The sequence below is a fragment of the Cupressus sempervirens genome, chromosome 3, assembly GCF_028749045.1.
Source record: "Cupressus sempervirens isolate cs-2001-9-10 chromosome 3, ASM2874904v1, whole genome shotgun sequence".
Lineage (NCBI taxonomy): Eukaryota > Viridiplantae > Streptophyta > Pinopsida > Cupressales > Cupressaceae > Cupressus > Cupressus sempervirens.
In genome coordinates this window covers 994,682,981-994,709,601 of record NC_143120.1, presented here as the reverse complement: position 1 = coordinate 994,709,601, position 26,621 = coordinate 994,682,981, and the positions used below count along the sequence as shown (strand labels likewise).

At 36.2% G+C, this 26,621-nt stretch overlaps 1 protein-coding gene across 4 annotated transcripts; it reads left to right on the top strand.

Annotated features, from left to right (window-relative positions):
* The first annotated feature begins 6,438 nt into the window (after window positions 1-6,438).
* DRT101 (phosphoglucosamine mutase-like protein) lies at window positions 6,439-24,558 on the top strand. Of its 4 annotated transcripts, none has more exons than XM_089822746.1 (10): window positions 6,439-6,723; window positions 6,810-7,077; window positions 18,949-19,211; window positions 19,394-19,513; window positions 19,631-19,773; window positions 19,950-20,201; window positions 20,299-20,696; window positions 20,831-21,006; window positions 23,864-23,960; window positions 24,138-24,558. In XM_089822746.1, the coding sequence occupies exons 2-10, from the start codon at window positions 7,020-7,022 to the stop codon at window positions 24,293-24,295; spliced, it is 1,665 nt and encodes a 554-aa protein (XP_089678872.1). In that variant the 5' UTR covers window positions 6,439-6,723; window positions 6,810-7,019; the 3' UTR covers window positions 24,296-24,558. The 4 variants fall into 4 exon arrangements, with proteins under 4 accessions (XP_089678872.1, XP_089678871.1, XP_089678874.1 ...); XM_089822745.1 differs by having other exon boundaries at window positions 6,795-7,077; XM_089822748.1 differs by lacking the exon at window positions 6,810-7,077.
* Window positions 24,559-26,621: the final 2,063 nt, after the last annotated feature.

Below are 26,621 nucleotides of genomic sequence, written 5' to 3'. Positions count from 1 at the left end.
TATGTTGCCCTATGATAGTACCAAGAAGACATGATATAAACTTGTGAGAAATGATGATACACCAAATATCCACAATCAATAGATTCTTTCAATATGGAGATCTGATACTGATTGCCAACCCATTATTTCACTTTTTTGTTAAATACATTGGAAACTATATTGAAAAATTAGAGAAATAATCTGAGACATGTTATGGAATACTCAAAAAAATATAGTTTTTAAGGTATATCCAAATGATGAATGATGAGTTGTCCTTTTTTAACCAACTAAGATCAATTTCAAATTTATAAATAATAATCAGGCACATAGAACAACAATCAGGGATTTCAAGCAAATGTCTACAAGAAATGGGCAAGGGACAAAGCAACCTTGCACATGAACACAAATAGTGTCATAGTATGAATTTAATCCCTAGAACCACTATTGTTTATGTTCTCAAAATATTTTTCAATCACGCACATAGTCCTAGAAAAGAAAATTTGGCAGCACTAAGGTTCTTAGTAATGGTCAACTCTGCAGCTTTTGCAATCTAGAGTGGGCGAAATCCAATCCTGGCATACCAGGGTTTTGACATATTCCGAGAATTTAATCAATCAGAGATACCGATGAGATCCGACAACCCAACAAAAGACTACACCCATGGGAATTTCTCCCATAAGGACATTTATATAGCGATTGCTACTACCACGTCAAAATGGCTATTACCACTTGAGGTACCATCCACATGGTTGACCCAATAAAGGGAATGTCCACTATGGTTTAACCCTCTCTAATCAAGGAAGACTCACAAAGTTGTACCACATGAGGACTTGGTTTGGATTTAAGGGTTTCAAGCTTCTGATGTGCCCAAAAGGGAACAGAGCATACTCCTCTAGCCTCTTCACCTTACCCAAACATAAAAAACAAGATTCTTTGACACACTAATTTGAAATCACCTCACCAAATTTTTGGAAAATCCAACAACAAACACCACCAGTCTCAAAAGAGAAAGTACTAGTGGATGTTGAGGACAAACCAAAGCAGAATAGTGAGACAATGAAAAATATCCTTCCCTACCTACAAGGGGATCTGTCGTCAAGAGGAGCTTCACATGTAAAGCAAGCAAATGAAGCTCAATCTCTCAAGATCTCTCAAATAGCGTTCATAGGGCCTAATTACTATGTGAAACATATATGTGTGAAAGCAAATCTAGATCCAATTTTAGAGCACCAAATGAAGTGTGAATCTATGAAAGCATGTAAAAGCACTCAAGCCAAACACATGAGACATTCATTTTAGTTCCAAATCCAAGCGTTATAGAGATCCAACAAAATACCTAGTAATCCTTGCAACACATTTTTCTCTGTTGTACCTTTCATTTATGCTTGAACACTCGCTCGCAACAAACAAAGCAACAAGAAAACATAAGATATGCAATAATATACCAAAGCCAAGAGGTATTCCCAGATTAATGAAAAAATGAAAATTAAATGAAAAGGTGTGACCCACATAAGAGAATGTGCAATTAACATTTAATAAGAGATGTGGAGTGTAAAACTCCATAAAAATTATAAGATGAGGGGTGCTTTTATTTAATTTAACTGTAAAATAATTTATTTTCTTATAAAATAAAGTGTTTGACATTTATTTAATTATTTCTTTTAAAATAATAATTGTTGCACATCAAATTAAGTAAGGAGGGGTTTTATTTAATCAAAAGGGAGCAAATTATTTTAATTCAATAATACAAAAATATGGAATACCATCTTCATAAGCATTTAACAACTACAAGATGAGAATATTTTCATCTATATAAAGGATAAAAACAAAGAGTATATTCTTTAATACTAACTTGTCAATAATGACTAAGCCCCAAAAATGCCCTTTATAGCATTTAAGATATGAACTCAACATTTACTAGTCTTACTATATCCTTCTAAATTTGTAGTATTTTATCTTAGAGAGTCTCAGTCAACTTTATATATAGTCATGAGTAATTAAGTTATATATAAAGTGGTCAAATCAAAAGTTGTGTATTAAAAAACATGTAGAAGGTTAGGTACATTTTTTAGTGTGTGTATATATATATATATATATATATACATATACATATACATATACATATACGTATACATATACATACATATCTATACATACATACATACATATATATATATATATATATATATATATATACATATACATATATATACATATCTATATGTATATATATATATATACATATCTATATATATATATATATATATATATATATATATATATATACATACATACATATATATATATGTATGTATGTATATATATATATATGTATATATATGTATATGTATATATATGTATATGTATATGTATGTATATGTATATGTATGTATATATGTATATGTATATGTATATATATGTATATATATATATACATATATATGTACATGTATATATATATATATATATGTATGTATATATATATACATATATGTATATATATACATATATATACATATATATATGCATACATATACATATATATGTATATATATGTATATATATGTATATATATACACATATACATATACATATACATATACATATACATATACATATACATATATATATGGCAAATAAAATCATTACAAATTTTAAATTTTAAAACATGTCATTGTAATTTACATTAAAGTTTTTGAATCAGAGATCAAGCCAGAATCTCATGATATTATTCTAGTTATTCAAATTGATATAGAATTATTGATGTATAATTATTTAGGTCAAGTTTTTCACAATGCATCTACAAGTAAAGAAAAGTTAAAAATGAAGTTTCAATAAATACTATATGCAATGTAAACTTGTGAAGGATTTTATTTAATATGGACCATGTCATAATTTGTGAAGAGCAGTCAGTACTAATCACCAAACCCAAGTATTCCTCTGTATTTATACTAGAATAATATAATAAAATTAACTATATATTTTATAATGTTGTTGTCGTCCTCATTCTTGTCCACCTAGTGGACCTTTAATCCTTAAGAAACCAAAACTTTAGTTTCACAATAAGCACCAACTCTTATTGATGATCATGATACTAACCAAGAGGCTAAATCCATCAACGCAAGTGATTTAATAATAATTTAGGAAATGAAAAAAATCTTCACATTTTTTGGTTGGGTAACTGGAAATTCTATACAAATATTTATTTATAACATGAGAACAAATAATATCATCATGAAAGAAGAGATACACCACCCTAGAGTCCATATCCTTTGCTCATCTAGATCCTTGGTACTCTTTAGAATGGTTGTACTATGGAAATGCAATATGTTACTAGAGTACTATTAACTATTTTGTTAAACCTATGTAGAATATACTCACATGCAACATCATAACTTAATAACATTATGATATTTTTCTTCATAGACCATTTTCCTATGATTTATTTAGGTAAGGAAAGTCAACAAGTAGTTGCACAAAATAATTTTATATGCCAACACATCCTAAACCATATTTTGGAGTTTAATGATTTTTTTGGTTGAAGCTAGTATGTTAGTAAACTTCTTAAAGACAAGCTTTCAACTTTTAGGTATTCATGGATCTCTCTATAGAGATGATGAAACACCAAATGATTTAAAAAAATGGCATTTGCGAAGTTTTTCCCAATACCCACTATATTCTTGCACCAATATTCATTCACTCAAAAATGTTAGTATTTGTGGCCAAATGTCCCAATAGTGGTGCATAAATGGGTCAATCACTAACCAGAAAAACTTATAAAAATATGATTGACTATTAGTACATGTGTGATCCACTATTAGTGCACGAGTTATCATGCTTCTTTAATAGTACTGAATAGGGGGGCTAACATGACAAATTATGGTTATGGTTATTAAACCCCCTAATGCATATTAGGCTATTTCCTCTACTTATGGCACAAAACCTCATTGACAGAGACTCCATGAATGTGATTTAGTCTTTAATTCGTATTCAAAATCTTAGGTTCATGCATGTGATTAGTATTTTAGGTTGTATTCTAAATTTTCCATGCTCTAAACTAACTCTAGTATTAATTAAGTGTAGTTAGATAATTATGCATGTACACTAGTTCATAATTTAGGAATTCACATAGAAAGGCCTATCCAACTACGAAAAATCCTCACATTATGCAATTTTGTACATAGTACATTACAACAAATCTAGCTTCATATTTTTTAATGTTTAGATTTAAGTCTCAGTTGAAAATGTAGGAGTTCTCATATATTATTTAGTACAATATTAGATAATTTATTCCTCTTTCAAATAGTTCACCATACCACATATTATTTTAGGATAATGATGGAATTTAATACCAAGTTCAAGGATTGGTTGATTGAGAAAAACGTTAGGAAAACTTCATCTTTTATGGGATTCAATTCATGCCTTTTCTCAAAATGTGGTGTATGACAAATCTGCAATGAGCTTCATCTATCCAATAAAGTATTAATAAAAAGTAAGTATCATGTTTTGCATGCATTAACAACCACTTATATAAACTTTTAGAGCTTTCTAAATCTCATCAAGTCTAACCTCAAGTTGGGGTATTACCATGTTCTTATTTAATAAAAATATATCTATTGATTTATTTAAAATAAAAGAAGGGATCTATTATTTTTGTTATAGCAACATTTTTACAATATTTTTGAATCTAATATATATATAAAATTATGGCAAAGAAAATCATTACAAATTTCAAATTTTAAAACATGTCACTCTAATTTACATTAAAGTTTTTGAATCAAAGATTTTTGATTGTGGACATAATTAAATATCATCAACAAGAAAAAGAATGAAAAAGGAATTCAATTTATTATTATCAAGTGCTTTAATAAATATATTTTTTAATATATTTATACTTAATTAGGATATTATATTTTTAACGTTTCAAAAAGTTAAAAAAGGAAAAATATCGAAGATGAAAAATTAACTTTATTATATTCTATTAGTTATAAAATTTATTTCATTACACATGCATTCTTATTAAATTATAATTAATAATAAAATATATTATACTTATTTTTATGTATTAATATTGTATAATAAAAATATATTAAATTATATTAAATTTATTCCTTTATAGATTTGAATTACATTATACAATATAAAATAAATTAAAACTTTGAAGTGTTAATTTAAATTGTTATTTATAATAACATAAAATAAATAAATATTGTATATACATGACACAACAAAAATAAATAAATAAATGTTGTATTTTAGTTCATATACTTCAACACAGATTGAGCACGTAGAATGTACACAAGGCTTCCAGTACAGAAGAAGTTTCAAAGTTTCTCATACAAAAAGAAAAGTTTTAAAACAAGTCAAGTAGGTACATGAAATTGACCAGAAAAGTCATTTGTTTTCACACTCTATTTGATCTCTGCTTATAAATGCTTTTGATTTTTTTGATTGGGTGTGAGTTTTTTACATCTACCATTTGGATCACGCTCCATGACCCAATCCTAGTATGTACTCTAAGACTTCCAATACAGAAGAAGTTTCAAAGTTTCCAATACAAAATGAAAGTTTTCAAAACATGTTAAATACATGATCTATTCTAAAGACTTCCAATACAAAAGAAGTTTCAAAGTTTCCAATACAAAAGGAAAGTTTTCAAAACATGTTAAATACATGAAATGGATCAGAAAAGTCATTTGTGGAAATTTAGTTAACACGGTGTTCTTAACAATAGACCACAACAATGAGTTCAAACCCTCTCCTGCTTTATCTAATCAGAACAATAGATTACAATAAAGCAGGGCAGGTGTTCAATATGATCTAGTATGATCCAAAATCATTATTTTCTTTACAATCAAGCAAATATCTATAACTTGCATACCTTTAGAGTGGTTGAAGAGTGGAGAGGAATTCGGCAACGCAACAGTTGTTGAAGTTTGGACAAATGAGACAGAACGCAGGGATTCGCCTGGGCAAGAGCTGCGTACTGAACGCTGAAAATGAAATAAAAACATATACAGAAAGGTGGAGATAAAAATGTAAGAGCAGATGTTTTATGCCATCTCACTTGTTTTGCTATGGAAACCAGCAATACGCAGGTGGAGATGGGAAGTTAATTGCAGTAAATGAAAGTCACTGTCGGTTCATGCCGTGCAGATCACGTCTTACATCGGTTGCGACCATTGAAGTCTTGCGACTGTTAGCATCTGTCAGGGTACAACGTTTCGGGATGACCGTGAAATCAATGATGGAATGCGGATGGAGGATGACATATCCAACAAGTCGAAATCACTGGTTGAGTAGCCGTTGCCCTAGTCACATTTAGTACTGGTCGATCACATCACATGTACTAATAGTTGATATTTTTTAACTTTGTTGGTTGTTGATTGATCCATTTGTACCAAAATACTACTTTTGTAGTGAGCAGCTATTAAGAGGTAAACACGACTGGTAAACCGTCTTGGCGTGAATGAGGGCGACTTACCATGAAAAATAGCATCCGGCGACACAAAGAGGAAGAGGTCCAAAAAACGTTTGCGTTCGAATAGCGTGGGCTGTGCCCCCATGAGAAAGCCTATCAGCTACTGAGCAAATTGCAGATCTCTTGGAGCCAAATCAAAAGAATCTCCAAATAAGGGAAGACGTGAAGACGTGTTTATGTGGAAAATTTGACAGAGGATTGTCTCCAGTGTAGCTGATGTAACACAGATTGCTCTCGTAGGACTTGCCAACGGGAGACTTGGGGTGAGTATGAATGCTGAAAGCCCTCGTTCACTCTTGTATGTAGTTTGAGAACCAGTAGATTAATCTTGTAGGCCTAGCTGGATCAGAATGTCAAAAATTGACAGGAGCTGCTGGAAAGGGGTTAAAGGACGCAGGAAACATTAACCCTTCACTTTCCCAACTCGGGAATTTGATAAAAAATCTAGCAGCGGTTTCGATAACAGGAAAGCAGAGACACATTCACCCCTCTGGCGTAAATATTATAAAACATAATTCATAGTGAATTGTGAAACGGATATAGCAGGGGGTGCAGGAGAATGGATGAAACCATAAATTTTATTCTCCAGTCTGCTTCCGCCTTTCCTCCACCACCAGGTGATCGACTACCTTAATTTCTTTTTGTTAGATCTGTTTCTTCGTGTTGTGATCTGTCTTTTGCTATGAAATCATCGGCTTTGACTATGATCCCTGCCCATTAAAAATAAAAGTAGAGATTCACTCACCTGTTAAGAATCATAGTTTGGCATTTCACGCATAGGCCGACAGGAATCAAATTATTATTTTTGCAAAACATGAAAGCTAAACTGGTCGCATTCTTCAAAAAACCCAGTTGAAATTAACCTCGGAATTTGTTAATTATAATCACTGGAAATCTCCCGAGTATTATAAACAAGATTTAGGGCAGATGTACAACACTGATTGTACTATATAAAACCGTAGCTCATCAAGGCATTTTGTAAAATAATTTGCGTGCATGCTGCAGTCTTTTTACCATGATACAAGATTTGCACAACTATAAGCTTGAGTTCGCATTTTTTATGTTTATTTGCTTCAAAATCTCGAAGCGTGAAATAAAAATTAGATCTTGTTCAATAATAATTGCTCGTCAATAAAGCCACTGAATGCGCAACTGGCAATCCCCATCTCCTGTGCGACAAAAGTTCAGTGTGGTATTTTATCAAACACTTCCACTTGGTTTTCTATAAACCTTCACACTTTACAGATTTCAATCAGTCAAGTCATACCTTTGACATCTTCAAAATCTATTTTCTCTTGTAATCTGTATAATTTTTATATCCTGTTCCAATTGTTTCACTTTTGTCACACTGCAAAGGTACTGACGGAGTTTGTTGAGTTTTGCTTCACACCTTCTGAATGTTTTTATTTATTGCAATTGCGTATTTCGCTTTTTATAACAGTAATGTTTGACTCCACAACTCGAGACTTTCCCGTCAAGTTCTTTATCTGCTGTGCATTAGCACAGCCATCATGAGCTTGAATTTTCCCGCATCAAGTCACCTGTATATTACCAGCCCGAGTTGATAAAAATCAGCTTCTACTTCCGCTGGCTGAATCCATATCATAGAATTTTTGATTGCCTGCTTTTTCCAATGTAGCAATTGGGATCTCCTTTGAGACGAATATAACAATTGGAATCTTACAGTAGTGCACCCACATAATAAGAATTAATACGAAGACAATATTCTCTTTGTAAAAGTGTAATTGGTATCGGAACGTAACTAATGCAGACTCATATTGACCAGTGAACACCCACTGAAAATCAGAGCCGAATACCACCCAAACACATTGTCGAACTAAACAGTAGCACTAATTCTCGAGTATTTTAGTCAAAAAAAAATCTGTAACAGGCTAAGGTAAATGTCCATATTCAATCATTTTTCATCCGCATATATCAGGGCTTTTTATTTGAATTGTTTTTAGTTATTACAGAGAGATTTGTCTGTACACCTGCTCAATGCATATTCAAAATATCCTATGCATTGCTGAATCCATCAGGCATAGCAGCTTGAAAGAGCATATTTTAATGAAGTTTGATTTAATGTAGGCTTGTGGCTTACCAAAACATATCCTTGAAAAGCCGTATCTAAACAATATATTTATCAAAAACGTGCGTGCCTGCTGAATTCTATGACAACTTCTCAACATGTCAGCCATGACTTTTGAAGCTACATCAAACACAAATCTTGTATTTTACATGAAGCTTTATAACCCACCTTAAAGCTCTAAGTTTGGCATATACATGCAAATGTTAGAACAGATATAAGAAAACGATAGCACTGAAAAAATGCAAATATGGTACCTGGTTGGAGAATTCTTTTGTCAAAGACTCAAATGTAAGCTCAAAACTACCTGAGCAGGATGTTTCTTTTCTTAACCATTTCAGAGAGAAGCTGACTGTTTCAAAACATTTTAATGTCCAATTTTCTATATTAATGAGTAAGTTGTTAACATTTTTGCTGTCATACACTTCTCTTCATTCCTTATTGCTTTATCTTAATTGTGATTATTTTTACATTATATAAGATAAGTATATTCCAGTGAGGTTAGTATTCATCCAATCAATGGAAATAGTCATTAACATGTCAGTAGGTGGCATTTAGCAGTGAGATCAGAACTCATCTGCTGTTTTTGCACAAACAATAATTAATTCAGTGTATGCCACCATATTCTGGATCTTCTCTGCTTGATTAGTTATGTTATATAGTTCCTTCTTTCTTATTTTTCTTAGCTTGCTTTGCATGTATTTAGGGGTCAAATTTGCTTATGGAAAGCAGGGTTCTGATCAGATGCTTCACTCTTGTCATTAACAGTGTTCAGGGCTGGAATTGTGGCTGCTCTGAGGTCATTGAAAACCGGATCTTGTTGTCGGTAAAAAATATTATAGCCGACGTGTAGAATTGGTATCCGAAAGGGCGCGTGACGGTTGAGTCACTCCTTCGGGAAAGTATACGTTCATCGTTCAAATGGACTATTGGATAATCATTGTAATCATTGTAATTGGAATTGCATATTGCTCATATGAATAAAGCCTTTGTTTTGTGTTACATTCTAATATCTTAATGCGATAAACATCCATTTACCCTGTACGGCAAACATTTGGTGCCGTTGCCAGTTGAACCTGGTATATAAGAGGTGTTATGAAGGTTAATGCCAAATCTGCTCAATAAAGATAGGAATAAAATAAAAGACAAGGATGATGTACGCACAACACGGGAAGCACTAATCTTAACACAACAGGTGGAGTGCAGGCAAAAGTTTTAGCAGCTTGCCAATGGACACCGAGGGGGTGAAGGAGCACTGATGGAGGGAGTGCATTTACCTAGTAGACCAAGGAGTGCCAAGGACTTGCTTGAAGAAATGCGCCAAAGATTGAATTTGGTAGAAGAGACAAGGGAGGAGTTCCTAAACTTGTATATGCCAAGGATAGAGAATTCGAACAGAAGGGAAGGAACCCCCACGGCTCGAAGTGCCAAAGGAGCACGAGTGTGGGGTGAACTCTTCATTTCCGATACACCTGACGAACAGGTAAAAGTAGAGAATCAAACAACTTTGCTTGAAGAAGATCTCTTCACACTGAATAACGCAGTTATCCATAGTAAGATGATTGTCCAAAGTAGTGCGGTGGTACAAAACAACACGGGTACTTAGAACAATGCGGGTATGCAGAACATTGCAGGTGCGCAACAAGTACCATAGATTCAAAATAAATTAACAATGGCAAGACCAAAGAAAACACTGTCGAAGTTTTAATGCTGATGGGATGGCCGATCTAGTTTGACACTATAAGACATGTGAAACAATCTAGATAGCGAATGGTGTAACTGACTAGGATGACTGGGTCTGAAAGTTTCCGGCAACCCTACGGGGTGTAGCGATTGATTGGTTTTCGGATGCTGATCCGCAGAAGTTAACTTCATGGCTAGATGTCAAGAAAAAAATCATAGTAGAGTTTTGACTACTGAGGGATAACAACCGGATAGTAGCGGAAATCTATAGTACTAAGCAAGGAAAAAGTGAAACAATTTGCATATATGCAAGGAGGCTGAAAGAGTTAGTAGGAAAAATGGAAAGCTAACCAGTTAATATATTGAAGAAAAGGTGGTTTGTTGATGGGCTATGACCAACACTGAAGAAGAATATGAAAATTGTACCCCCAACATCATACGTGGATGCATATAACCGGGCAATGGACCTGGAGAATGAGCAACAAGAAGAAAAAAAATCATCGGACTCAGACGATTCATCCTCCGAAAGCACCACAACGACGAGGAGTCAAGTAAGAAGGTTCGAGCACGACAAAAGGACATGTTACAAATGATGAAGGAATTCAAAACCATGAAAAAGAACCCTGGCTCAGTGAGAGAAGGGGAACTGTGGTGTATGGATTGTAAGGAGGTGCACACAAAGGGCTCTTACCCGAAGAAACAATTTTGTGATATCTGCCAAATTGCAGGACATTCCACCAAGGAATGCCTATTCAATATGAAAACGAGGGGACATCAACAAGTATTTCTAACACATGAAGTGTCTACCTCAGGAACAACAACGAATATGAACAATGACGCAACCTCAAGAGGGTAACAACAATAATAACAATAATGGGGGCCGAAGCGGGATACAGCATGATCTAAGTGGACGGTCGATGATACAATGCTGTGCATACAACCTTTGGGGACACTTCACCAGAGGCTGTACCATGAAGGGAATACCACAGCTGTTGTCTGGGAGACCATGAGGATTCAAAATGCCCAAAGCGAGGGGTGAACCTGTTAAGTATAGAAACATGTGATTAAGAGACACTAGCTATCGCTCGCGATCAAGCAAAGAAGAGAAGCACAAGCAGCATTAGAAAAAAGAAATGGAAGCTAAAGAATCACAAATGAAGGACATTGCCGGCACCTAAAAGAGGAACCCGACATAACAAAATATCATACGATAGGTAATGCAAACTGAGGTTCCCATGAAGCTGAATGACCACCTTACAATGCCTCAGCTACGGATTGCAATCTTGAACATGACACCACTCTCGAAGGCAATGGAAGAGTTAGGAAAAGACACACAAGGTGGAAGTGAAACGATTGCGGTAGACCCAATACTATTTGCACTCACCACGGGAAAACACCCTGTAGTAGTAGAGATGGGTATTCTAGGAACCATCCTCACGGATACAATCGTAGATGGAGGATCAGGAGTGAATGTATTACCGAAAGATATATGGAAGAAGTTGGGGCAATCTACGTTGTGGCCACCTACATTTCAGTTGCTCACTGCCGATTAGCACGGGATTAGGCCTTTAGGGACCTTGATGGCTAACCTGTAACCATCGGGAGACAACCATTCTTACTGGATTTTGTGTTTATACCATTAAAAAGAAAAGGGTATGACGCCATCTTCAGATGGGATTGGCTACTACAGGCGAAAGTAAACAAGACTAGAAACGAAATACTCTGTTCATGGAAGGCGGAGGTCGGAGATTTGTAATTGACCTACATACACAGATGGTAGGAGAGGAGGTAGCATTATCGAATTTCGAAGGTGAAGGCGAAGGTAACAACGAAGGGAAAAAATAATGGAACCCAATGAAGAAGGTATCCTTAGACTAGAAGGAGGGTCCAGTGATGATGATTTGGATTTGGTGAACGGCTTACTCTATTGACAAATGGAGGACTGTGAGCTCTTTCTGAGTTGTAACATGTTAGGGGTCGAGGATGGAAATAAAGGAGAGGAGAATGAATTCCGGAAGGAGTATAGAGAAGTGAAGAAAGGAGAAGTAAAGATAGATGAAACACCTACGCATATGTTTAGTGAAGACAAACCTATTAAATACGAAGAACCTACAGTAAAGACGATGAACTTAGGGGACGAAGCTAACCCGAAGAATATATTTGTGGGAGATGACTGGAAGCTAGTCTTGAAACCGACAATGTTTAAAATCTTTATGGAATATAAGGATGATTTTGTGTGGATGTATAAGGACTTGAAAGGGGTACCGCCGAAATTATGTGTCCACCAGATTCCATTGATAGGAGCAGTACTCGTATGGAAGCGGCCGTACCGGATGAATAAAAATTATGCCGCACGGGTCATTGATGAGATCAATCGAATGCTTGAAGCAGACATTATTTTTAGGGTGCAGATGAGTGAGTGGGTATTACCGATTGTGATATCTCTGAAGAAGGACACCACTTAGATAAGGATATGTGTGAACTTTCGATGCCTGAATGCAGTAACGATCAAGGCTCCATTCCCGACACCATTCACTGATAGTATTTTGGAAGAAGTTGCAGGGCACTAAATCTATTCATTTATGGATGGATTTTTTGGATACAACCAGATATCCATCATAGAAGAAGATAGGCTCAAAACAACCTTCATAGTAGAAGATGGAGTAGATGCCTACAATAGAATGTCATTCGGACTATGCAATGCCCCAACAACATTTTAGAGAATTATCTTGCACATCTTCGATAAGATGTTAGTTGGAAACTTCAAGGTTTTTGGATGATTGGTCAATTTTCAGTGCGGAGGACAAAAATTTGACCGCACTTAGAGAATGCACAGAAAGATGTAGATGAGCGAGACTGGCACTAAAACCGAAGAAGTGCAGATTCATGGTACTGTAGGGGAAGCTATTGAGACACATAGTATGCAAAGAAGGATTAAAGACGGATCTTAACAAAGTCTAGGTAATCTTAGAGATGACACCTTCGATGAATGTTACGGAGGTAAAATCATTCTTGGGACACATAAGATACTACCAAAGGTTCATTAAGAGCTTTGCAAAAATATCCTACCTGCTTGACAAACTAACTTGCAAGGGAGAACCCTACAAGTGGGATACAAAGTAGAATGAAGCCTTTGAAGAACTGAAAACACGAGCCACAACGCCTATCTTGGCTTATCTGAACTGGGATAAGGAGTTCCATGTCCATGTTGATGCATCGAACTATGCAATTGGAGCAATGTTGGCACAGACAAGTGATCACGGATTAGATCATCCAGTGTACTTTGTGAGAAGACTACTATCTAAAGCAGAGAAGAATTATAGTACAACAGAGTGGGAGGCTCTCGGAATGGTGTACACCATATAGAAGTTTAGACATTATCTACTAGCGACTCCATTCAAATTTTATGGTGATTATCAAGCACTGTTATATCTTGTGAACAAGTCGATCATCCAAGGACGGATAAGCAAATGACTATTACTATTACAGGAGTTTACATTCAAAATTGTGGTACAACCTAGAAAAAGCCATGTAAGCGCGGATCATTTATCAAGGATCAAATTAGGAGAACCACTGGAGGGAGTCAACGATGATTTTTCTGATGCACAACTATTCTAGATTGCTGTACTACCATCCTGGTATGCAAGTATTGGGGAATATTTGTCAATAGGACAATTTCCTAGAGAAATGCCGCCGAACGAGAGGAGGAAATTGATGCTGAGAAGTCATACATTTCAATTGATCAATGGGTTGTATAAGATGGGACTTGACTAGATTTAAGACTGTGTTCTAGAAGAAGAAATACTAAAGGTGTTGAAGGAAGCACATGGACCCGCAGGAGGACATGTATTGCGCGAAAAATACTTTTGGCAGGTTTATGGTGGTCAATTGTGCACAACGACGCTAGGGAGTGGGTCGTTGTGTGCGATACATGTCAGAGCGTTGGGAAACCATTGAAGAGGGATTTCATGCCTCTGAAACCTTCACATGCATAGGAATTATTTGAACGTTGGGGGTTGGACTTTGTCGGACCCCTTAAGGTAAGTAAAACTCGGAGGTGCAGGTACTTTGTGGTAGCGACATAATACCTTACCAAGTGGGTAGGTGTGGACCCTACTAGACAACTCTACAGTAAGCACGACGAGATTCATTTACGAGCAGAGCTTCACACAGAACGAAATTTTGCTACAGTTGACAAGCGATCGTGGGGGGCATTTCTTTAATCATGTCATCCGACTACTGACCATAGAGTTAAAGATGTACCATTCCCTATCGAGCCTGTACTATCCTAGAGCAAACGGACAAGTAGAAGCTACAAAAAAATCTTGGTTGTAGTAATCTACAAGTCCTGTGTGGTCAAAGGTGAGGATTGGGAGGAAAAGTTGCCATTGGCGTTATGGGCATACCGTACTTCATACAAGGTAATCACGGGACACACTCCGTTTCAGTTGATGTATGGATAGGAGGCTGTGGTACTAGTGAAATTCATGGTACTGAGTTTAAGAATCACGATTGAAAACAAATTAGGAGATATGGAAAATCTGAGGGAAAGATTGTATAATTTAAATAAACTTGACAAATGACGACTGCAGGCACAATGAGCCACTGAAGTTACACAGTGTAGACGTAAGGCATGGCATGACAAGCACTTAAAGCTCAACAAGTTTCAACTGGGCCAATTAGTATTGAAGTACAATGGGCGCATCGAGATCAAACCCGACAAATTTAAAGTGAAGTGGGTCAGGCCATATAAAATTCGTGAAGTGGGTTATAATGGAGCAATAAAATTATGGACACTCGGCAGAAAGGAAGTGCCCGATGCAGTGAATGGGTCGAAGTTGGAAGTCTATCATGAAAGAAATAACTTGCCTCCGTGGTCGAACAACTCAAAGAGTATAAAAATAATAATAAGTAGTAATGTATATATGTAAAATAAATAAATATAAATAATAATAATTAAGAATTTATGAGTAAGAGCACATTAAAATTTCCATTCGCCATACGACCATAGATAGAAACAAGCTATTAAATGGCCTTGCAACCATACAAAATACTGTACGGCCAAATAGAAGACAATTAGAGGTACCTTATTGGAAAATAAAAGGTGTCAGTACGGCATGAAGGAATGTGTAGAGGCGACCACTGTACGACAGAAAAAGCAAAGGTGCCACTGTATGACCAAGTAGAAGAGAAACAAAGTAGATAAAAAGAGCGAATATTGTATAGTGATTTGCAGGTGATTGTTACAAATAAAAAGAGCATATATCATATGGTGAAAGTTATTTGGGACACTGTATGGACAAAGGGAGAGGAGAACAAAGGGAACATTGTCCGTACAAGAGAACAAAGAAACACATACTATATGGTTCGTACGACCAACATGCATATAAACTTGTCACCACCGTACAGACCTGATAGAGAGTAATAACCCCACCGTACGACACTGGGAGTAAACAAATAGAATATTGTAACCGTAGGACCAAAACAAAAGTTGGAAGCTTCGTACTGTGACAATTACAGAGCAGTCTCAGAACAGAATAGTAGAAGGCCATACAACTTAGAAACATAAGTTGTGAAGGGGCATACCATACGGCTAAATATGAACTCCATATAAAAAGTTCGTATGACCCAAAAACAAAACATTAAGAGTGCAGTGTGGAAATATTAAGAGTGTCGTACATTAAGAAGAATTGAAGCATGCAAAAGTGATCACCGCACGACTACAGGCAGTCCACGAAAAGGAGTCTAGGGAGCAACAAAACAAGACACCGTACGACAAGGCAAACAAGGCAAACAAGAGGCTGGAGGCACCATTGTGCGGGCTGTACGAACAAGGCAAGGGATCAATGTGCAGACATTGTAGTTGTATGACCTTTTAAGGAGTAGGAAACCACCATACAGCAAAGCAAAAAGCAGGAGGCTACCGTACATCCAAATGGGAGACCACCATACGACCTTTAAAGCACAAACAATGTATGCTGTACGGATCTAGCAGAGAGCCAATCATATCGTACGGGCCTAGTAGAAAGCAAATTATATTCACGCTGTACGACGAGCTTAGGCAAGGGAGAAGACAGGTACTGTACAACCTAAGTAATTTAAATAAAGGACACCATTCTAGGATAACGTACGACTGTAAGGCAAGAAGTGTCTACCATATGGTTGGGGATTATATATCAAGGCATAAGGAAAGAACAACACCATCGTACGACCAAGGAATCGTAAGTACCACCACAAGGGATCATCTGAAAGGGAGACAGAGATAAAGTGTATCCGTATAGTATTGAATAGCTTCAAATAGCTGCATAAGTAGAGAAAGCGAGTGCACTGTACGACCCCAATTAGAAATAGAAGGCAGAGAGAATGGTAATTAAAGACTTTCTCATTTCTTGTAAGCACATAGCATAGGCATTGTATGGATTGGAGGTATAGCATCCTGTATGACAGCAAGAATAAGAGAGGTTGTACCAGCACAAAAGCAATAAAATTCAAAAGACTAGTCCCAGGAGCCGTACAGAAGCAAAAGTGTGAGCAACTGACCTAACGGTTTTTATTCTCTTCACACAAAAAGACAAAGGAGGTGATAGTTATGCATTCAGTTGGAAAGAGAGCATGGAAGAAGTTGGAAGAAGATTCATCAAGCAACACAATGAACAAGAATGTACAGGCTTTACCATCGAGAGTGCGGATTGTAGGCAGTACAAGCAAAAAGAAGGCAAGGGCATAGTTGGCTGCAACTACACACCTCACACCTTAGAATGTGACCTTTGAAGGTTTGAACGGGCTGGAGTGTAGAAAATGGTGGCAAGAGGCCCCGAATGACCACTTTGCGAAGGAAAGCATACAAAGGGCATAGGTGGAATGGGCGTTGTGGATGCCAGTATCTTGCATTCGCGACTTTGAGGGTTTTCTACGTACCATGCTAGAAACCTACGGCCGATTCTCGTGAACAAGCTCATTTCCATACCTAGGGTAGAATCTCGTAATATCATTTAGAGCCACAGACTTCACCAAGGCATTCAGCATACCAAGTCATGCGTAGGGAGGAAAGAAAATCAATAACAAGCCAAAGAAACTCGATCGGAGAGTCAAGGAGCAATTGGTAGAATTAGTATGTGGGAAACAGCCGGAGGCAGAAAGCGAAGCCTTAATGGATTCTTCAAAGGCAAGGGGATTGAAGAAATCCAATGTTGAGGAAGGATATTGGCGTTGTTTGATGGACTTAGTAAAGAGTAGACTCACTGGTTCGAGTAGGGCATTTGACATCTCATTTCTGTAGGTGACCATGATGAACGGTATCGTGCATGGCATAGTATATGACTGGGCATCCTTATTGGCTGAGCACATGCAGGAGTTCATGATGCTGCAGCACAAAAAATTTTATATGCTACACTATGCCATCGGCCTATTTCTTGACACTACTGCACGGATGATAGCCAATAATAGGTTGGAGATCAAGCCAGGTTCGACAGAACCAGGAGAGCCTCAGATCATGCAGTGGAAACACCTGGATACTCCTGGAGGGCAGAAGGCCATCGGATAGAAGAGGATGTGATAGGAAGTGGAGAGTTCTAAGCACAGGAACACGAACAGTGGGAGATAGGACACATCCTCTGGAGACACAGAAAATGCAGAGGAAGAAGTCAAGGATGAGGAGGATGATGAGGAAGTCAAAGTTATTACAGCACTGCCACTTTTATTTCCGAGGTCCCTCACAGTTACATCCCACTGAAAATTAGAGCCGAATACCACCCAAACACATTGTCAAACTAAACAGTAGTATAATTCTTGAGTATTTTAGTCAAAAAAATCTGTAACAGACTAAGGTAAATGCCCATATTCAATCATTTTTCATCCGTGTATATCAGGGCTGTTTATTTGAATTGTTTTTAATTATTACGGAGGGATTTGTCTGTACACCTGCTCAATGCATTTTCAAAATATCCTATGCATTGCTGAATCCTGCAGGCATAGCAGCTTGAAAGAGCATATTTTAATGAAGTGTGATTTAATGTAGGCTTGTGGCTTACCAAAACATATCCTTCAAAAGCCATACCTAAACATTATATTTATCAAGAACATGCGTGCCTGCTGAATTCTATGACAACTTCTCAACATGTCAGCCTTGACTTTTGAAGCTACATCAAACACAAATCTTGTATTTTACATGAAGCTTTATAACCCAGCTTAAAGTTCTAAGTTTGGCATATACATGCAAATGTTAGAGCAGATATAAGAAAACTATAGCACTGAAAAAATGCAAATATGGTACCTGGTTGGAGAATTCTTTTGTCAAAGACTCAAATTTAAGCTCAAAAATACCTGAGCAGGATGTTTCTTTTCTTAACCATTTCAGAGAGAAGCTGACTATTTCAAAACATTTTAATGTCCAATTTTCTATATTAATGAGTAAGTTGTTAACATTTTTGCTGTCATACACTTCTCTTCATTCCTTATTGCCTATCTTAATTGTGATTGTTTTTACATTATATAAGATAAGTATATTCCAGTGAGGTTAGTTTGCATCCAATCGATGGAAATAGTCATTAACATGTTAGCAGTGGCATTTAGCAGTGAGATCAGAATTCATCTGCTGTTTTTGCACAGACAATATTTAATTCAGTTTATACTACCATATTCTGGATCTTCTCTGCTCGATTAGTTATGTCATATAGTTCCTTCTTTCTTATTTTTCTTAGTTTGCTTTGCATGTGTTTAGGGGTCAAATTTGCTTATGGAACAGCAGGGTTCCGATTAGATGCTTCACTCTTGTCATCAACAGTGTTCAGGGCTGGAATTGTGGCTGCTCTGAGGTCATTGAAAACTGGATCTGTTATTGGACTAATGATCACAGCCTCACACAATCAAGCTTCTGACAATGGTGTGAAGGTTGCAGATCCAGGAGGTGGCATGTTGACCCAGGACTGGGAACCATTTGTTGAGGCCTTGGCAAATTCTGTTGATCCAGAGGATTTTGCACAAGTGAGTTTGAGATTGTTAATATGTTGCAAACTTAATGTATCTAGCCACAGGACCAGACATCTCTTACATTCTTTTATTCATTGGAGTGAATTAATTGGAAGATTCATGTATGGTTGGTATATACTGGTGCCTGTAACTTTTTATATTTATCTAGTATATTTGACCACATTGCTTCTTTTCAGACAATTAAGGAGTTCATGAGGGATGAAGGTATATTATTCAAAGAAGCATGTTCCGGGGAGGTACTTGTAGCAAGAGACACAAGGCCTAGTGGAGAATCACTACTTGGTGCTGCGATGCAAGTATGAAGTGGTATTTCTACATGCATGTTTAGAATATGTGCAAGATAACAGATCTATAATGATTTAAATTATATCTTCTAAACCGTAGAAGTAAGGTAGTTTTGTTCCTTTTTGAAGGGAATTAGAGCTGTAAAAGGTGTTGTAGCTGTAGACATGGGTATCTTGACAACTCCACAACTTCACTGGATGGTCCGGAACAGAAACAGATCTATGCCAGCAACAGAGTTTGATTATTACACACAACTGTCAGGCTCATTTAGGTAAACTTTGTCTGCAACTTTGCACAATCTTCATGTTAGACATGGCAAAAATGTAGTCTTATCTGTGAAAATGCACTAAGGGACATGATTACTGAAATACTTTGTTGACTAATTTTTCTACAAGTATGCTTGAAAGTGGAAAAATTTAGAATCTGGTAAATATAAATTTTATGCAGGACTCTAATGTCATTGAGCCTCAAAGTGCAAGAATCAGAACGTTATACTGGAGATTTGGTAGTAGATGGAGCTAATGGAGTGGGTGCAGAAAAGTTGTTTCTATTACTACCATTTCTGGAGGGTCTAGAAGTGCAGATTAAGAACTCTGGCAAGGAAGGGGAAGGTGGCCTCAATGAAAGAGTTGGGGCCGACTTTGTGCAGAAAGAGAAGGTTATTCCCTGTGGATTTGGAGTTGGTGATGTTGGAAAAAGGTGATTACTTGTCCCTAGAGTCACCCGGGCTAATGCATTATTTCTGTGTCTTACACAACTCGCACAAGTACTGAAGGTTCTGTAAATTAATGAATAGGTGTGCAAGCTTGGATGGTGATGCAGACAGACTTGTTTATTTTTATATCTCATGCCTGGAAACGCAGAGCATTAATCTTATTGATGGTGATAAAATCTTGACTCTATTTGCTATTTTCATCAACCAACAGTTGAACTCTCTCCAAGAAAAATGCCATTCATTTAAGCTGGGAATCGTGCAGACTGCTTATGCCAATGGAGCTTCCACAAGTTACTTGAGGAATCTGGGTTTGGAAGTTGTGTTCACTCCCACTGGAGTGAAATACTTACATGAGAAGGCTGCTGAATATGATATTGGAATTTACTTTGAAGCAAATGGACATGGAACTATTTTGTTTTCTGAGAAATTCTTAGCATGCCTAAGAACTTTGAATGAAGAGCTTGGCTCTTTTTCAACAGGTTGGTTTTAATGTTTTTGAATTCTAAGAACTGTATTGTGACTGGTTTTAGCCAAGTAATCTAATTGTTGAGAGTAATCTAATTGTTGAAGCCTTTATTATTCTTACTTTTTGGCTGATTTTTTTAAATTCCAGGCTTGGAGCAGCTCAAGGCTATTCAAAGATTGTTGGCAGTCAGTAAGTTGATCAATCAAGCAACAGGAGATGCATTGAGTGGCATATTGTTGGTAGAAGCTATACTTCACTACATGGGCTTCTCCATTAAAACATGGAACAAACTCTATCAGGACCTTCCAAGCAGACAAATAAAGGTTGGTTTTTTATTTCATTGGACTCTTATGGTTTTTAAGAAAATAAGATACTGAAATGCCTTTCTAGTTGGAACGGTTATTGGGCTTTGTACATTTGATGACATAAGCAGTAATTGAGAACTAGTGTGGGGTCAATGAATAATTTTTAATGATTTTTTCACAATTTTATAGACCTGTGAGGAATTCTTCTCAGGGTGGATGCAATTGATGTTTGGGCGTTGTTCACTTTTGTAAGGATTCCTGGAGATGTTATTGTGATGCCTGTAGAATTGGCCAGAATTTTCTTACGAACTTTAACAACACTTATGCTTATCCTTGGCATGCAAAATGCACAAGGCTTCTATTATCTAACCCCTCACTAATACTCCAATTTAATGATTTGCAAGCATTCCGAACTTTCAACTTAATGCTGTTATCCCTTAAAGTTAATGGTGAATACTGTTTATGGCATGCTAGAAACTTATTTTCAGGATTTTGAAAAAAGAATTCTTTCCCATTCGCCTAGAAACTCCACAATGTTTCTGGCAAATCAAAATTTTCCAGAATTTTCTTGCTGTATTAAATGCGGCATCTTTAGTATTTATTGCACAAGTAAGTTCGTAGGAAACATTGATGCAAGGCAGTGACTATTTGTAGTGAACGTTACGGGAAACAGAAGGGATAGTGCAGAGTACATACTGAATATTAATATGCAGAGAGCAAAGACTTGCATACATGCATGCGTAGAGGTAAAATTGGATTTGCATGTGGGTTAGGAGTGAGATTTTATAGTGACAAATCAGGCTAATTTGAAGGTTTGTTACACAAAATTGATTAATTATAAACTTCATTCATGTAAGTCTCCAAATTTTATGATCATAGTTTTTAGATCAATTGACACTGGAAATCAAGCCCAAGGCTTCAGCAAAAGTCATTGGAGATGAATACTTTAAAAGTGGAGTAATTTGCTCCCCAAATCAAATGAGTTCCTCCATGAGATGCATAGGAAGATGAATAAAGCTTCAAAAGTTTAGCAGAAACACAAAATATATGTAAAAGAAGCATGCATGATCGAACAGACCCATATGAAGCATAAGGGAAAATGTGTTACACTTTTTAAAACTCTTAAATTTGCAACACAAACAAAATAAAAAAAAAGCTGTAGAGGATAAATCATCCTTGCTATCAAATAATCGGTCAAACTGAGAACTTTTTTATTTTTGCATGAATTCTGAGTTCATTTAAATGATCCATTCTGAGGCTGAGTTGCCTTGGGGGACCACAGAAAATAATTATCAGCAGAAGTAAATGTATCTTTTGGTAAAATTTCTAACTTCCATCTGGAGTTTGGTTTGGATCACCATAGAAGACGAAAGATTTCAAGATGCTCTGGTCTATCTACCATGAAATTTGATGTCATTCTGAAACTTATCTTTGTGGGCACACCTTAAAGTTCACAATGAACAAGATAAGTAACACAAGGTAGAACATGAAAAATCTGCCAAGGATCAAATTCGTGAAATGACTAGTACGAGAATAATTCAATTATTGCTATAAATTCATCCATATATGAAGAGGATAAGTCATCCATTTGAGAAGAGAAGAGAAGAAAAAATGTTGGACGGTGAGTGAAATCCTCAGTTTTAGAGTTCTACCAGACAATCTTCTTCACATGCCAAGAGGGATGGTGGTTGGCAATCAAAGAAGAAACAATAATGATAAAAGTGAAAAAGAACCTATATTTCGTTAGCAATGATGTATATTTATAGTTAAATTTGGCTTGGAACTGCTCTGATCTGAAATGATAGATGGTGAGTTGCAAGGAATGAGAACCCCAATCAGGCAATATAGAAGTGAAGATCAGCAATTGATTGGAGAGATCTCTTCCCTTAGCTGAATAGAGACTCATGCAATGCTTGTTTGTAGACAAAGCAGTTGGATTTTTGTAGATAAATGCCAAAAGCTTCCCTAGCGTTCATTGTTCTTTATAGAAAATTCCAAAAATGTTAAACTCAAAAAATTGTAAGTGCAACCAACTTGTACAGTAAAAAGACAAGACTCCGAGTCAGGTATCTTTTTTATTGGATTTTACCCTAGTCACTGTAATGAAGAATCCCCCTTGCCAGGTGTTTTTATTTCAAATCAAACAATGGATTAGTAACAAATTTAGTGCTTTTATGCATCCTATTTTCATCTCACGTGGTCATACTGAGGAATAAGGATTATGGTTACACCAGTGAAAGACCAACACACAACAGTGAAAATAGAGGCTTGCGCATTTTCAAAGCATACATGGTTGCTACTTTTTATCATTGTGCACAAGGGAACTCTCACGTACTCTCACTTTTGTCATGAAAGGATGAGCCATATGCTATTACATTGACTCTACTGAGCAGTGGATTGGAGAGAATGAGGGTTGACCATCAAAATGGTAGGTAAGGTAGGTGAACACGAGCCAATGAGATGCTTGTACATGGATCATGAAGAGCAATATTATCATAGCCTATAGGAACATTTTTTTATTACTTGATGTGCATTGACACAAAACAATATGTTGGACCCAGCTAATCTTATCTGATCTCCTATATCTGACATGTAACTTCCCCCCTGCTTCCACCATCCTCCAATCATCGTAACACTCCTTTCCTGACTTTGAAACCTTCTCTCATTTGGAGTTGATATTTATTAGTCCTTACTCTAGAGGTTTGTTTTACCGAAAGCTTTATATTTTATTTTATATATTTATAAGATTGTAAAGAAATAACAATATTTTATTATCAGATGAGATTGATTTTGGCTCATTTGACTTCCATTTACTATTATTTAATTATAGCTATGCACGTGTTCAGTCTGGATAAGTTTGTTGGTTTGCATCCAGGTAAAAGTTGCAGATAAAACATCTATAGTCACCACTGATGCGGAAACTAGGGTTTTGAGGCCCTTGGGGCTTCAGGAAGCAATCGATTCTGAAGTTGGTATGCATTGCTTCTTATATTCTTAGCAGAGCGCTTCTATGTGATTTTGTTTTAACAACTTTCTTGTGATACTTGCTACTAATGTATTTTACTTACGTTAAAACTGTTGATAAGTTGTTCGTTAGTTGACTGATTTCATGATTTTTTGGATTATAAATTAATTGTCTCTTTTTGCAGCAAAACATTCTCAGGGGCGGGCATTTGTTCGCCCGTCTGGTACAGAGGATGCAGTTCGAGTCTATGCTGAGGCCCTATCAAAAGAGGCTGCAGATGGTCTGGCTCAAGCAATTGCTGAGCATGTGCACCAATTTGCAGGCCTTGTAAGTACTCCATGATTAATGGATGCTTTCAGAAGAACATGCTTCTGCAAAAAGAAGCTTAATCTTAACAGAATTTATTTCTTTATCTTCTTTCAATCATTTTTATAGATGGAGGGTTTCATTACCTGGAGCACATTCCCATCCCATATCATGTAACTGTTGCTTCTTTGGATTTTCATTGTTGATTTCCTTTGAACTGCAAACTCATTTTTCATTGCTGGTTCTGAGACAATTAGTCATGAAAATGTGGAGGAGTTACCAGGCTTTTTTTTTTTTTTTTTTAACTTGTCAATTTTGCAACTGCTTTGTCAGTCATACTATATCACGTGTCAATATTTGAAATTCCTTTGAAATTACTATGGTCTGTATTAATAATCACTGGGAAAAAAAATTATACCCCACAACTAGGGCTACTAATTGAATAAAATAAAAGTAAATATGATAAGATCCTATATAAGGTACCGCAGCTGTGGCTGATTGTATGATAGCTCAGGAACTTGGAATCTAAAGGTAAGGACTTAGTTGATTTTGATGGTTGATACAGAGTTGTTCTCTATTTTGATGACAACTTTTTAATGATGACTCAAAATCGTTCCAAATTCGATTTGTTGGAAGCATAATGACAAAATGTAAAGTTTAGGCTGTCCACATGATTTCATGCTGGGGACACAACTGCTGCAGTCTGGTCCGGTTAATGCGATTCCATCTTAGGTGGTCTGATTTCATCATTTGTAAGTCTAATGTTTTCTATTTGTGGAAGATGCTTAGTGGTGTATATCTAATAAGGAAAAAGTTGGCTGGTGCTAAGAAGTGGCTTTTGGATGCGCTACAGCAATGGGGAAAAATAATTGACATTCTTGGTAACAAACAAATTTGAGACTAATTCAACATTGATAGGGGGTAGAGAATGGACAAAGTTGATGGATGCTAATAGACAAAGTAGTTGATAGCCGAACCTGCAAAGTGCTGTCCTATACCAACTATATACTCTCTATTAGACTGATCTTGACAGATTTCCCTTTGCACGTACTTTGGTTATATTTTGTCATTGTGTCTCTATTTGAGTTCCAGTGTCTATGTGATCTGGTTTGGCCACTAGCCTTGAGTCTTTACCATTGTCTTTCAAAGCTTTTGGCAGCTAATATAAGGTTTTAGTGATGCCTATTGATTGCAGTTAAGAAATAGATGAACGGATCCTTGTTTTGATTAACTGCTGCTCTTGATAAACTACATTGTGTCAGTCAAAAGTTTATGAACTTGTTTTGATACCTAGTTTGTTAATCGTGAACTAATGTGAACTAATGTTCTATAGATCTTCAAGTTAGCCTGGGTAGTGAGTTCTAATCTGTAGATCTTTCAAGGAGATCTCAGGCAATATTGAAACATTTTACACGTGATATTTGTCATGTGATGTTTGACTAGTCACATTTTGATTGGTTCATTTAGAAGTAACTGTCACTTGGTGAAACAAGATTGGTAATGGTGGGTTTTCGTGTTCTAAAATGCTAATAGTGACATGGAAAGTCATAATTTGTATTTGTAACTCCATAATCAATAAGGACAGTCTTGAGGGTGAAAAATAAATCTTTTGTTGGTTATTCATCTTCAAAATTTGGTTAGTAGCTGAATGGCACTTGGTTGAATAGAAAAGGCTGTGTTGTAAGCACCATCTTAGATGGTGCTGAAATCAGAACTTCAATAACAAAAGAAAAAGAAAATGGACTGTATTTTGGTTGCTCATTTGTTAATGGTGTATATCTAGCATGCCAAGAGTAGAGCCATGCATAAGTTGGATTTTGAAAAATGCATCTTTGGGTAAAATAAAAGTATTTGGCTTGTGCCATGGAAATTTATAATGTGTTATTTGGTTGTGTCCATTCATTGCCACATTCCAGGGTGCACAACTAGCAACTTCAAAGCACCTTCTAAGGATCTATGGATTGGTAGGTGGGGCCTGCACTTGTTAGCTAATAGGCTTCTCCTTTGAAATTGCTTGCAATTAGAAGTTGTCTCATGTTGATAAGTAATTGCTGAAAAGTGGTTTTCAAATCATTGTTTTTAGATATGACTAAATTGATGTTCCTAAAAACTTCGAGCTCCCTCATACTCTAGATCACACCAAACATTAAAGGAAAATGTGTCAGTTTCTTAGGATGCAACAAATTCATTAAATTAGGTGTACCAAGTGGCTTTTGGCCTCTCATGTTTGCCAACTTGTATATCTTCTTCTACTGATCTTTGTACGCCATTCGATGGAAGTACTACCTACCTTCATTAGTTTTATGTAAAATGCATTTTTTAGAGAGAAATGTCTTTCTTTAGGAAGATACCTTCTCCTTCG

Coding starts and splice junctions, on each gene's coding strand:
- DRT101 (XM_089822746.1), top strand. CDS start 7,020: ATGGATGAAACCATAAATTTTATTCTCCAGTCTGCTTCCGCCTTTCCT. Junction 19,514..19,630: donor TACTTGGTGCTGCGATGCAA/GTATGAAGTGGT, acceptor TCCTTTTTGAAG/GGAATTAGAGCTGTAAAAGG. Junction 21,007..23,863: donor TTCCAAGCAGACAAATAAAG/GTTGGTTTTTTA, acceptor GTTTGCATCCAG/GTAAAAGTTGCAGATAAAAC.